This window comes from Pelodiscus sinensis, chromosome 5 (genome assembly GCF_052426305.1).
Source record: "Pelodiscus sinensis isolate ZL-2025 chromosome 5, ASM5242630v1, whole genome shotgun sequence".
Classification (NCBI taxonomy): domain Eukaryota; kingdom Metazoa; phylum Chordata; order Testudines; family Trionychidae; genus Pelodiscus; species Pelodiscus sinensis.
In genome coordinates, this window is record NC_143056.1 from 107930264 (window position 1) to 107944900 (window position 14637).

Genomic DNA, 14637 nt, shown 5'->3' on the forward strand with positions numbered 1-14637 from the left:
CAGTAAACATAATTTTATACTAGTCACCTTTGTCTTTGCTCTCCTCAGCCCATACAGAATCTGTTCTGTGGATAAGAAGGGACTTTGCTCTTAAGGGCTTTCTGGCCAATACCTTTCCCCAGCACTAACTTCACTCTAAAGCTTTTTAAAACAGAAAATTAAAAATAAAACTCATTTGAAAATCCACACAGTCTAATTTTACATTATTATTTCATTAATGCTGGTATGTAATAACTTGAGAATCAGTATGCTGGTAAAGTAAATTCTCAATATCTTTGACATTTTGCTCATTTGCAGACACAAGTTTGCTTAGATTATTACAGTTGTTGCAATCTGTGATCCTTTTGCAATATATGGTCTCATTTGATGTTTATGTCAAACACCAGTTTGTTACATAAGAGATTACCCAAGTGATAGTCTTTTATACCAGAGAAAATGTGAGAGTAAGGTCCACAGGTAATATTTTTAAATGCAACTAAAGAACATAGGATCTTAAATTCCATTTGCAAATGTAATTTAGGAGCATAAACCCATTGACTTTCAGTCTGAAAATTAATCTAGCTAGAATAGAAGTGTCTCTGCTAAATCTTGCCCAGGTTACTGGAGATAGCAATCACACTGTAAATTTCAACTTGACAGCCACCGAACAGTTATCTCTTCACTTGTCAGATCTTAGCACGATTTCTTTCTCTTGCTAAAAGCATAACCTGTCATCATAAAACATGACAGAACAGCTGCAAGATCAAAATATTTCCCCTTAAAATACATCACTATAACACGATTAACAGGGAACACTAATCTTGCACACTGTTCAAAAGCTGTGTCAGGGTTTATTTGGCAATATCGTCTCCTGCTGTGGTATTTGTCATAGCTTATAACATATATAGCATTAAGGTAGGACATGATGCGGATAGGAAACTTTTAAGAAGACGACTGGTGCAGCGAGTGATTCCTGAGGTGGCACAACAGTGAGTTTCTCAGTGGTGTTTAAGGGCACTTGTCCTGCGGACTTGATTTAAAACAAAATTCCCAAAGAATTTCCTAATTTATCTTATATTTATCTTATATTTTTAAGGTGCCTATCACCTTATCCAAAGGTCTGATTCAGAGTCCATTGACTTCAATGGAAAGGATCCTATTGCTATCAGTAGGTTTTGATAGTATAACCGTGTTAATCAAACTGCCTTCTATTGGCCAAAGTCAACTGGTGAATTATCTTCCTCCTACCTAAATTCCCCCTGTAATTTCAATGGCATATCTTCAGTTCCTATTGCCCTGCGCTGTTCAATAGTTGCTATATTTCACACCAGAAGTGGCTGCATTTCAGTGGTAGGGAAAGTTTTTATCCATTGTCTTATGTAAAACACATTCATAAATGTTTTAAAGTCCTTTAGGGTTCACCAGAAATTGTAAGTCATTATGGTCATAATTTACCTACTCAGCACATTAGCTTAAAACTATCTATATCATTTGTTCTCCTCAAACACCAAATTATCACAATTCCATCTTGTAGGTAACTGCTTCTGAGGGCATGGAGCATTCAGGAACCCCCTTGTTTACAGAGCACAAGTACTGCAGAGCAGTGACAGCACTAGAAAAGCTGCCCTGTAGCAACTTCTTAAGGAATGTCAATCCTTTCTCCAGAGGTTCTTTCACAGTGTATCCTGCTTGGGTTACCAGACCGCTCATCCCCAAAAGGTAACAATAAACGATTGTGTCTGTCATTTGCGTTCTTATGCCAAGTGCAACTCCTCCTGTTCCCTAGCCCAGTGTGAGGTTATTCAGCATAAGGGAAGCCTTGTGACTTTTTACACACCTGTGGGAGGCCAGGCCTGAGGCTACTTGGCGTGCTTTGTGTTGTGTACTGTGTGTGTACGCACCTCAGACCAGACCCACTCAGACAAACCACCAGGAACAGGCTTTATTCTGTAAAAAAATATAGAACAGAATCACAGTTCAGCAGCCTCTCCTCTCTGCATGCAACCTGCCTGCTGCTTCCAGCTCAGTCCCTGCTGAGACCCTGCTGGGGGCAGAGGTTACAACATACAATACAGCCCCCTTCCAACATGGTCCAACTCCCACAGGAACTAAGCCCCACAACAACCAAGGCCATGTTCTCCCTTTGTATCACTTAAACTCCTTTCAGGGTGCTTTGTAGCCCTTTTTGGTCCTACCTGTAAAAAAACACAGAACAGGATCACAATTCAGCAGCTCCTCCTCTCTACATGCAGCCTGCCTGCTGCTTCTAGCTTAGTCCTTGCTCAGATCCTGCTTAGGGCAGAGGATACATCCTAGCAGGAAGTTCTCCCAACATGCCGCAATTTGCAGTCCACAATTTGTAGTTCCCAGGGCTGCTGTTGAAGCACACTGGACCTTGGGCTACACAAGTCTCTGCCCTTCGTGACAAATTAGCAAAATGAAGATAGTTTGAGTAGGGCCATAATTTGTTAATTGTTAGCTTCATAGACCATTACTGATTAAAATTGCCTGCAACACTGTAGATGACAGAAAATAACTGATGGCGTAAGCCTACGAACTAAGGAAATGCTCTTTGACAAGGCCAATTGGTGCCAACTAGAAAAGGGCTCCCTGTCCTTTACAAACAACTCCTTTCCTAGTTCTAACAAACTCACTACATCTAATACATCTCTTTCATGGTGTTTTTCCATGAAAGGTAGCAGGTGAGCCCTCTACTGAAAGCTTGTAACTTATCACCACTCGTAACCAGCATGAGACGGGTGTACGGGAAATAGTTAAGCAATATATAACCATATTGAAACTATCAGATGGTCTTAGAGTAAAGTTAGTCACCAGGGAATTGTATGACTAGGTGATGGCCCATTCAAGCAGGAGGAAGTTGGCACCCCTCCCTAGTCAGCTGGTGATGTAACACAAGGCTCAATTGTCTAATAATGCCCTATTCCAGAAGTGTAATTGGAAATCTATCAAAGATTACTGTAAATAATCAAAACCACTTGGAAATAAAAGGACCATTAAAACAGACAGGGGATTTCCATGTCTGTGAATAAAGAGGAAAAAATAGTTTCAGTATCCACAGGATGAAAAAAGACTCTGTACCCATTCACTGGGGAAACATGTTGATTGAGGGTGGGTCACAAAAAATTGGATCCCAATTCCTATGCTGCTAGCTAGCTCTGTAACAAACTGAGCTTTGGGTGGGGGAACTTATTAGCAGGGCAAGGTAACTGGTTATAAAGCGTAGGTTGTAACTTGCACTTTGTTTTGTATTGTAACTAGACATTTCCAGCGCTATTTTTTGTCTAGTGGAATCTCTATTTTTAAATTAACTTTCTTTCATTTTATTATAAGTGCTGCTGTACAGATGTGATGAGAACGTAAAAGTGGTAAACTGGGGCACACTGCTCTTTTGAGGGCAGAGGAGCTGGGCTTTCTGAGAATAGCCGATAGCAGGGGCTGGCTATCACAGGGGGATGATTCAAGGGGACCTGGGCTACTCTTTTCAACCTGATCTTAGTAGTTTGAAGCTAGTTTGGCTCCCAGCACAAATAAGAGCAACTGTTGCTGTAGGGTATATCAATCCAGGGTCACAGTGAGATCTTACCACAACCACCAAACCGCTCAGTGGGTGTCAGGCTGAGAGGGGCTGTCTGAGTCAGCTGTTCAAAAGCTTCAGAGGGGTAGCTGAGTTAGCCTGTAACTGGAAAAACTTAAAAAACAACAAATAGTTCTGCAGCACCTTAAAGGCTAACAAAACATGTACATGGTATCATGAGCTTTCATGGGCACAGCCTACTTCTACAGATGATAGGCGTATTAAAAGTCAGATCCAAGAATAAATTAAGTCAGCTGTGTTGGTGTTAAACAAGTGAGGGATTCTTCTGAACAAGCAAGCAGCGAGTTCCTCCCGGCTTTGCACCAGGGGGTGGAACAAAACAGTCCACTAGATGTCCCTTGAAAGTTAGATTATTTTTGCTTGACTTATGGAATCTGTTACTCTCACCACTAACCCTTTTCATTTTATTCCAGTTGCCCATGGATCAGCCACTGTCCCCATTTACGTGACACAGCATGTAAGGAGCTGATGATGTGGGAAAAAACAGTGGACTTTGCTAATGTTCCTGTTCTAGCAAGAAGGGAAATGGATGGGTTTTATTATCTTGGTATGATAAAACAGGAGCTAGAGGCAAGTGATTATTGGCTCCCTTTTCTTTGGTAGCTATTTTCTATGCACTGACAAACCCTCCCCCCCCCCCCCCCACACACACATTGAGACCTGTTCATTGTAGGAAGTCACATGGATCACCCAGGGGACTCTTCCCCAGACAGAAGATTCACTGGGATTGCAGAATACTTCTTCCCACTATTAACTCTCCACCACCTGAATGCCCACTCTGGGCAGAATTGGCTTGTGGGAGTGCATAGGCAGATGAGCTGTGCAGTGGGCTCTATGCATCATACAGGGGGGGCTGTGCTGGTTCTGATGTAGGCCATTGCATGAAGTCAGGAGACAAGTCACAAAAAGAGCATCTGCATTTGGGATTGTGCAGCTCCAGTGGCTGAAAGGCCATCTCTGGGGGCTGTAGCATGTTCCATTCCTGAGATGTAATGCACAGGAACCCCTAGTTTCAGCTGGGGCAGTATTCAGAGGATGGTTCCCGTTGGGATGCACAGATTGGCACTGGGTTATTTGTACAGCCAGATGCTGATCCAAACTGTGGAATGTAAACAGCTTAACAATGTACCCGTGTTTCACAATTCAGCCCTATTTGCTTAGCAGAAGAATACTGGTAAAATGCCATTGGATTAGCAGTGGACTAACCGAACAGTGGTTCAGCCCATCCTCCTAGCCCTATGTATGGTGTATTGCATGTGTCAGATTGGGGAACAAAGCAATTGGCTGACATGACACCTGTATGCAGCCTCTCTAGCTGCTATTCTGCAGCCTCTACGCCTTCTGTGCTGGGCTTTCTTCACCTGCCCGCAGCTATCCCAGTTGGCATTTGGGACTGTTGGTTTGTGGGAAGTGGAGCTTGTCTGTTACTCAGAAAACAAGGCAGCTACCTGGGAGACAGGGCCTACCAGACTGAGCTCTTCAGGGAAGCTCCTGCTGTGAACAGTACCACGCCAGTGCCTCACTTTGGCTTGCCAGGCTTCCTCCCGCACTTACCTGTTTTGGAACTTCACATGGTCCCAGTTGGACCCACCCTGCAAAGTGGAAGAAAATTTGGTGCCTGCTACACGTCAGGACTCTCAGCAGCTTGCAGGGCAGGCTTGTTTCTATGCCAATCCCGCTAGGCACTGAGCCAGGGTGAGATGTATTTTGTGTTGTCAGGGACAGCGCCCCAGCTACTGCTGTGAATAGACAGATAAACATCAATACCGCAGGGAAACTGTTCCTGTGTTGTGTATACACTTACAGCTTTATTCCTCTGCAACCCAAGGCACAGCATGTCTTTGCATAGCCACTAATGACTGTGGTTAGCACTTCAAAAAGAAAAAAGGCCTATTCTTTTTGAAGAGCAGGAGAGTGGCTTGCCTCACTTTGCTGATGCAAAGCTCCTTAACCGTTTTTTAAAAGGTAAAATGCCTGTTACCCAGTGGCTGTGCCTAGACTGGCCAGTTTTTCCGGAAAATCAGCCGCTTTTCTGGAAAAACTTGCCATCTGTCTACACTGGCCGCTTGAATTTCCGCAAAAGCACTGACTTCCTACTGTCTGAAATCAGTGCTTCTTGCGCAAATACTATTCTGCTCCTGTTCAGGCAAAAGTCCCTTTTGCGCAAAACTTTTGCGCAAAACGGCCAGTGTAGACAGCTGAGATTTGTTTTCTGCAAAAAAGCCCCAATCGTGAAAATGGCTTCTGCGGAAAAGCGTCCGTGCCAATCTAGACTTTTTTTCCGAAAATGCTTTTAACGGAAAACTTTTCAGTTAAAAGCATTTCCGGAAAATCATGCCAGTCTAGACGTAGCCAATATGTAATAGGAAAGGATTCATACATGAATAGAGAAGAGCTCTGAACTGCATCCGGATACGGTGTTGCCCTCTGCATACAGGGGAGTTAGTGAAAGCAGCAGCAGCAGAATTACAGCTGGGCACGTAGTCTCAAGCCTGTAGTGTCTTTTACAGTGGGGGGGAAATACAGACTGACTTGTGGTGGAGACTGGGTGTATTTGACTGTGGCTGCTGAACACAAATAGCCCTCTAGTTCTTTCCAGCTCTCCATATGGCAGACTACCATAGCAAGTGCTGCTTGCTGCCCTGGAGTTCAGGCCTAGTCTAGTCCCTGCCGTGGAAGGACTGCTGCCTGTATTCCAAGGCCTTAATGTATTACCTGGTGGACTTCCTCGTAATTCTCTTTTGCTCCCAGTAGCAGGACGAGAGAGGAACTTTTCTGGTAGAGTTTGACAAACCACCTGTCCTGGGTGACAAGTACACAGTCTGTGTACAAAAAACAGCCAGGGATGACATCCTTGAGTATGTCAATGGAATGAGGCACTCCATACTCCCTGGAGACAAAGTGCTGGCACCCTGGGAACCTGACCTGGTCAGATATGGCCCTGGAACTACCCTACTGGGCATTGAAACAAGGGATCCCCTCAGAGGTAAGAAGGAAGCCCCTAAAATGGTAAAAATGACAGTATTTTTGGTACTGTTGCAACATCAGAAGCATCAGTACAGTTTGCAATGTTTACTTTAAAAATCGCACAGGCTGCCAGGGACGTAGTGGGAAGTAGTGAGATTCCTACAGAGTGCTCCTTAGCAATATCTTGAGTGTGAAAGTTACTTTCAGATTGATCTTTTGTTAAAAACAGACTTTTAAATTTTGCACCTTTGCCATCTGTGCTCTCTACTCTTTTAGCAGTTATTCAGTTTAACTTCCTACTGAAACAAAGGTAGGGGAAAGGGTAACGCGTTCCATTCCTGAGACCTGATGCACAAGGAAGCCTAGTTTTCAAAGGGGGCAGCGTTACGATGATGGTGCATATTGGAATGCTCAAATTGGCACTGGGTTATTTGTATATACAAGTGCTGATCTGAGCACAACCATGTGGAATTTAGACAGATTAATAATGCACCCATGTTTCACAATTCTGCCCTGTTTTGCTTATCAAAACACTGGTAAAATGTCATTGAATTATCACTGCAGTAACAAAAGTTACCCAGTTACCATTTGTGGCTGTTTCACATTGGAATAGGTTTGCAGGAAAACTGCTGCCAGGTCTATGATAACAATGGCAAATTCAGTAGCTGTTGCCCAATCTAGCAGTAAATGAGGAAATGGTGGTAGGACATGAGAGGGTTACTGCTCTAACAAAGGTAGGAAATGCATATTCAATTACAGAGATCAGTCAAGTGTAGGGATGAAAAATCCCATTTAATCAATTAACTGGTTAAACAGCTGGGCTGGAATACCCCTGACCTGCCATGGACAGAGGCTGCTCTGGCTAAGCTGGAGCAGCCTCCTGCCCCGGCAGGTGGGGAACTGCTTCAGCCTGCACCAATTAACCATAACTGGTAAGTATCCCACAGCAAGGGTGATGCTTGCTGGTTAATTGGTTAACCATTCACATCCCTAGTCAAGACACTAGTATTTCCCAAGCAAACCAGTACTAGCTAATGGTTTCTTACCTTTTTCTTGTCAATAGCCTCAGAGGATGAAGAAATCACAGTTTATTCCTGGAATGGCAAGAAAGTCAAAGTACCATTGGGTGTGGCCTTGTGGATTTCACCAGATACATGGGAAAGAATAGTAGAGATGATTCACATGCCCATCAGCAGCAGATTAAAACTCATGAATGCCCCCAGCACCACTAGCTCTTACACTTGTCTGTGCAGACCTCTCACTTCACCCATCCCTTCATGTTCTTTAGCTGGGCAAAATAGGTACGGGTGTGCCTGGCTATGCACATTAATGCACCCCCCTTTTCATGGTCTCTGTTACAGTGCATGCTGGTCACCAGTACATGTAGGGTGCATCTGCTGTTCCCATCCCAAATTCAGTGTCTGGTGGCGCCTGCTAGCCACAGCTTTGCTCCCTCAAAGAAGCACTACAGCGCAAGAGTCGAACAACAAGCAGCCCACTGCACAGCTTCTGGAATTGGAAAGTCCAAAAGAAAAGGAACCAGCAGCTCCTGCTGCTGACACTTCCTCCTCCTCTTCTGATTTAGAAAGCAAGGGGGAGAGGTGTCTAACTAAGAGCATGGTAGTGGATAGTGCTGTTAATACAAAACCCTGTCTTTTCAACAAATTCAAACGGGAAGATGGTGCAAGACTTGAGTGGAATTATTGGAAGAGAAGCCACCCCAAGCTACAGCCTAGGAACCCAGGTATATTTCATCCCCTTCCTTGGTGACTTGTCAACAGGCACTTCTTCACTGAAAAGATTTGATGGACCGTTTTAGGCTGACGTATCTCATTCAGTGTTAGACTTCAATGCGGGCCCATATCTCTGATAGTAGTGACATAGATGTACTTGTAAATATCCAACTTATCTTATTTCAACCATGGTAGGCAAATCATGTGTTGTGCATGGAGAACAGAAAACAAATGTGACCATATATCATTAATCCTTTAATGACTACTAAGAATTAAATATTTTGTGGCCCCACTCTCCTTTTTAAAAGGGTAAAGCAAAACTTTGTATTGGGGCCTAAACCGAGCAGTGGTTAAAAATCCCTTTTGTTAGTTTCTATAAATGCAAAATCTGCACAATGTTTTGCTCTCTTCATCACATGAAAGGGTTCTTTTTTCCAGTACGGTGTCCATGGAAAGTCACACAAAAATGGAATCATATTTAGGAACACATATATGTAACTCTAAATTCCTAATTCCCCAGCTACCCCACCACATTTTTCAAGGTGCCATCCACACAATTAACATCTGCTTTAGTAACTGATATCTAGAACCAGAAATCATGCATCTAGAAGAGTTCCTTTTAGATTTAAATTACATTTTTCTTTACAAACAACTACCATTTTTTGTTTTTAATGTAAAAATCTGATTATGCACATTAAATATAGTATCTATGTCCCCAGGAATCAGCATTCCTAGCAGTAAGTGTACAAAAGGGAAAACAGAATCTAGAACAATTTTCTCCTTGGACACATACCCTGTTGCATCAACCAACCAGAGTGCAATATTTGAAACTATTGAACAGTCACCAAGACAATATCTCGGACTGAAAGATGTCTTAATCCACCGTGATTTCAAGCCATCACTAGGGGTAAGTAATCTATGGTGAAACAGTATTATAATTAGGTATTATAATATTCAAGGTTCTGGATATCAGCTGCAAAACCTGAAACTCGTGGCTCTTTTTTTAGAAATCAGTCTTGTAGATCTAATTTTGAAATAATTTTTTCCCTTTCAAAATAGCAGGCAATTTAGAGAGAATACAGCTCTAGAGTTCAGCTACAGGCTGCAAAATGCTGAAATCAAGTCAGAAGTAAGAGGACTAAGGTCTTAGTTTTCATGCATCATTTCTCCCAGACACAGGGCACTCCTTTATTAGAGAAACTTGGAGAAAATCAAATAGAATATGAACACCAGAGAAACGCCTGCATGGAGCACAAAAGGAAGAAAAAAATCCAGCAACAGATGTGGGAATGTGAAAGAGAACAGCAGGCTGAGGAGAAGTACTGCACTGCCCAGGAACACCGGAGGTACAACATGCAGGTCAAGTATTAGCTATCCTGCCTCTTCCCTCTTTTGGTTCTATGGACCATGAAGAGAGTGTAAAGCATTGTCCACACCAAACTTATGATTTCTGTTTTAAAAGGACAAATCTGCTCATAGTATGGTATGATTCTTTAGAACAGAAACAAAACAGAAAGAGCTATCTTGGAAAATCTGCTCTATACACACTGGTGCTTTAATTCCAGTGAAGAATTCCTAACAGAAAATATGCACAGCAATTTCTGTTATCTGACCAGAATGCATGTGTAGCTTAAATGATCAATAAATGTCCATATTGTGCTCTGTTGTAACTGATGTATACCTTTCTTATGAAACTGTAGTTTGTAGCCTTCTTTGACACAAGAACATTGTGCTTTAATAGTTAATGGATGGGTCATGTCAGCTATCTGATTCTACTAGTTTTGGAATAAGTGACTAAGAAGTCAGATCCCAATGGACAGAGCCTGAACACAAACCCTTACATCTGTGGTCCCCAACACGGTGCCCGCGGGGGCATTTGTCTGCGCCCGCCAAGTGCTCAGGGCTGGCCTGGCCCCGGGTACGTGGCGCATGCGCGGTGCCAGAGCTGGCCCCGGGCGCGTGGTGCACTGTGAGCGCCGGCCCCGGGAGCGCGTGGTGCACTGTGAGCGCCGGCCCCGGGGGCGCCTGGGGGAGGGGGGCAGAGAGAGCGACAGCGCTGGCCCCGGGCGCGCGGCGCTTGGGGAAGGGGGCGGGGGGGGAGGGAGCGCCAGCGCCGGCCCCGGGCGCACGGCGCTTGGGGGAGAGGGGGAAGAGAGCGCCAGCGCCAGCCCCGGGAATGCGGCTATGGGGGGGGCCCCGCCCCCCGGGCGCCCGGCGGGTGAACGGCCACGCCCCCTGGCGCCCGGCAACCCCAAATGGTTGGGGACCACTGCCTTACATGATGTGTCACTTTTCATAGAATCATAGAGCTGGAAGAGACCACAGAAGGTCATCAAGTCCAGCCCCCTGCCCAAGGCAGGACCAATCCCAACTAAATCAACCCAGCCAGGGCCTTGTCAAGCTGAGACTTAAAACCCCCTAGCGATGGAGATTCCACCACCTCCTTAGATAACCCATTCCAGTGCTTCACCACCCTCCTAGTGAAATAGTTTTTCCTAATATCCAACCTAGACCTCCCCCACTGTAACTTGAGACCATTGCTCCTTGTTCTGCCATCTGTCACTACTGTGAACAGCCTTTCTTCATCCTCTTTGGAACCTCCCTTCAGGAAGTCGAAGGCTGCTATCAAATCCTCCATCACTTTTCTCTTCTGCAGACTAAACAAACCCAAATCCCTCAGTCTTTCCTCATAGATCATGTGCTCTAGTCCCCTAATCATTTTGGTTGCCCTCTGCTGGACCTTCTCCAATGCGTCCACATCCTTTCTATAGTGGGGGGTCCAGAACTGGACACAATATTCCAGATGTGGCCTCACCAGAGCTGAATGAAGGGGAATAATCACTTCTCTAGATCTGCTGGCAATGCTCCTCCTAATGTACCCAAATATACCTTTAGCCTTCTTGGCCACAACGACACACTGTTGACTCATATCCATCTTTTCATCCACTGTAATCCCCAGGTCCTTTTCTGTTGAACTGCTACTTAGCCATTCAGTCCCCAGCCTGTAACAATGCTTGGGATTCTTCCATCCCAAGTGCAGGACTCTACATTTGTCCTTGTTGAACCTCATCAGATTTCTTTTGGCCCAATCCTCTAATCTGTTCCGGTCACTCTGGACCCTATCCCAGCCCTCCGGCATATCTACCTTTCCCCCTAGCTTAGTGTCATTTGCAAACTTGCTGAGGGTGCAATCCATCCCCTCATCCGGGTCATTAATAAAGCTGTTGAACAAAACTGGTCCAAGAACAGATCTTTGGGGCACACTGCTAGAAACCAGCTGCCAGCCTGACAGTGAGCCGTTGATCACTAACCATTGGGCCCAACATTCTAGCCAGCTTTCTATCCATCTTACTGTCCATTTATCCAATCCATACTCCCTTAACTTTCTGGCAAGAATATTATGGGAGACAGTATCAAAAGTTTGGCTAAAGTTAAGGTATATCACATCCACTGACTTCCCCATATCCACAGAGCCAGTTACCTCATCATAGAAGCTAATCAGACTGGTCAGCCACAACTTGCCCTTTATTGACTATTCCTGATCACTTTCCTCTCTTCCATGTGCTTCAAAATGGATTCCTTGAAGTTCCCCTCCATGGTTTTTCCAGGGACTGAGGTAAGGCTGACAGGTGTGTAGTTCCCTGGATTGTCCTTCTTCCCTTTTTTAAAGATGGGCACTACATTTGCCTTTTTCCAGTCATCCAGGATCTCTTCCAATCTCCATGAGTTTTCAAAGATATTGGCCAAAGGCTCTGCAATGACATTTGCCAACTCCCTCAGTACCCTCGCGGATGCATTAAATCCGGACCCATGGATTTGTGTATGTCTAGCTTTTCTAAATAGTTACTAACCTGTTCTTTCCCCACCAAGGGCTGTCCATCTCCTTCCTATACTGCATTCCCTAGTACATTAGTCTGGGAGATGACTTTGTCCGTGTTGACAGAGGCAAAGAAAGCATTGAATTCTTCAGCTTTTTCCACATCATCTGTCACTAGGTTACCTCCCTCATGCAGTAAGGGCCCCACACGCTCTCTGATCACTCTCTTATTGCTAACATGCCTGTAAAAAATTTTCTTGTTACTCTACACATCCCTTGCTAGCTGCAATTCTAATTGTACTTTCACCATCCTGATAACTCCCCTATATTCTTGAGTAATATATTTATCCTCCTCCCTAGTTTCTTTTACTGACATCAATAGATTTCCATGTGGAAGGACTGCCTGGTTAGGCCCTGTGTGTTCATAAGAACTAGAAAGAAACTAAATGAAAAGACTGAGTTGTATCAGTGGATGACCATGCTGTTCACTGCAGTATTGGTGCCAGTAACAGAAATTAAATTCCCTCTCTGAATGATTAAAAATTGAAAGGGTTTACTCCATTGGACATTCCCCAAAAGACAGTCACAATTTACAGTTCAAATAACCTAAGACCAAGTTACAGGCAGTCCTCACTTTAAGTCCAAGATACATTCCAAAAAACTTGGACTTACAGTGAAACAGCTTAAAGCGGGGAATTTTTTTCCTACGTCTGACTTCCATCTGTGCAAATATTTTTTTTGCATGACTTAAGAGCAGGGAATGAGAGGACTTATAATGCATCAATTCCTACAAGTGTCAACAACTTTAGCATGGAATGGATGTACATGGGATCGACTTGTAGCAGAGATGCCCTGTACAATGTGACTGTCCCTGAATGCAGCTAAAGCACAGTTCTAACTTGTACTCTAGATGGCGCCTTAAACTTCTTGACCATGTTCTTTACAAATATACAGCTGTAACAGCCAAATAAACCTTTAGGGTGGATTTTCTTAAGTGCTCAGCTTTGGCCTATCTTCAGAAGTTCAGTGCTTCTGAAACTCTATCTGAAGGTTTTATCATTTTTAAAACACTTACATTACACTGAAGAGTTTATGTACATGTACACTAGACAGGTCTATTTGTTTTGAGGATAGGAAAAGAGCAGGGAAAAAAATATTTTCACAAAAATTCTTACCTCACTGGGGTTTCTTTCTCTAGGAACAAGAAGTTGCAATATCTTGAGAATGAAGATAAGAAGGTAAATGAACAAGACATAAAGCAGAATCTGACCATGAAAACAAAGCAACTTACACAGCAGAGGACAAGCCTGAAGATGCAGGCTACGGCGGAAGAGGACAGGCAGAAAGGACAGCAAAGACTAGCTCACCTGCAACAAGTCAGAGAGACACACGATCAGAGGGAATTTAATAAGTGTATAGCTGAAGAAATTAAAGAGATACAATCTCAGGTAAAGCACCCATCTATATAGGGTGATTTGTATACAGTGAATAAAATATACCTTCCTTGTAAATCTCTCTGCTACAAAGCCTTGCTTTTCTCTTTTAAGCAAACAAAATGTATATAGCCAGAATAGCTTTTTGGATAGTAGCATCATTGTAAACAAGTGAATACTCACATTTCCATCTAAATGGAATCTAAGCACCTTCATTCCCCTGTCCAGGTAAAAAGTGTCTTTCCATATTAAATTACCACTGTGCTGGACTAGAAGCATATCATCTTGGGAAGAGTGAAAAAACAGGTAATAGCACTGAAAACCTGAACAATTGGAGAGTGAGAGGGCAAGGTTTTAATAAGCCTCCCATTTGTTCTCATGGTTTCAAAAAAGGTCTGTGACAGGGATTTCAGCATGATGGTCTCTCTTGCAGGAAGCCAGATGGAGAAGAGCGGAGATACACTGCAAGTTAATGGCAGAAAAGATCTTTCAAGATGAAAAGCAGAAGAGAAAATAACCAGACAGGACAGAACAAAAGAAATGCTACAGAGATATAAACAGCAAATATTTATGTAGAATCCTAGCCCCATTATTGCTAGCACACTTAAAGCTTCCCCCAAATAAAATCAACTAGAATCTCATTAGAATAACTAAGTAAAATTTGGATATGCATACTAAAACATGACACCCATTTTATTCATAGTTTTCCATTCAGCAAGTTACCAAGTCCATGAGAAGACCCACTGACTTTAGCAGGATTACTCATGTTCTTAAATTAGGCACATATTGAAGTGTCTTGCTGAATTAAAGCCTTAAAGATAATGAACTTAAGTGGGAGTCAAAGATAGACCCAAGTGTTTTGTTCAAGTGGCATTTAGATTATTGAAAGTGAAAATGAGCAGTACTGGTGAAACTTGTATCTATGTAACACTAACTGGGCTTAATGTTTTTTAAACTGCAACCATGTGCACCTTTAGTCTTGAATGGTAGCTCCAGTGTGACCAGTTATCAACCACAGTGACATGGCACACTGTAAGCCGGATCCTCAGCTGGTGCAAATTGGCATGGCCTTCAGTGGAACTACATGTACAT

At 43.5% G+C, this 14637-nt stretch overlaps 1 protein-coding gene across 1 annotated transcript; it reads left to right on the forward strand.

Moving 5' to 3' along the window:
• The first annotated feature begins 1518 nt into the window (after positions 1 to 1518).
• Positions 1519 to 14444, forward strand: C5H11orf16 (chromosome 5 C11orf16 homolog). Its single transcript, XM_075927991.2, has 8 exons — positions 1519 to 1698; positions 4009 to 4165; positions 6353 to 6581; positions 7626 to 8306; positions 9015 to 9202; positions 9469 to 9641; positions 13311 to 13560; positions 13979 to 14444. The coding sequence occupies exons 1-8, from the start codon at positions 1532 to 1534 to the stop codon at positions 14060 to 14062; spliced, it is 1929 nt and encodes a 642-aa protein (XP_075784106.2). The 5' UTR covers positions 1519 to 1531; the 3' UTR covers positions 14063 to 14444.
• Positions 14445 to 14637: the final 193 nt, after the last annotated feature.

What these genes read in the sequence shown, in the direction of transcription:
- C5H11orf16 (XM_075927991.2), top strand. Translation starts at nt 1,532, where the DNA reads ATGGAGCATTCAGGAACCCCCTTGTTTACAGAGCACAAGTACTGCAGA. An exon ending in ATTTCAAGCCATCACTAGGG is followed by an intron (nt 9,203 to 9,468) that starts GTAAGTAATCTA and finishes CATTTCTCCCAG; the next exon opens with ACACAGGGCACTCCTTTATT. An exon ending in TTAAAGAGATACAATCTCAG is followed by an intron (nt 13,561 to 13,978) that starts GTAAAGCACCCA and finishes TCTCTCTTGCAG; the next exon opens with GAAGCCAGATGGAGAAGAGC.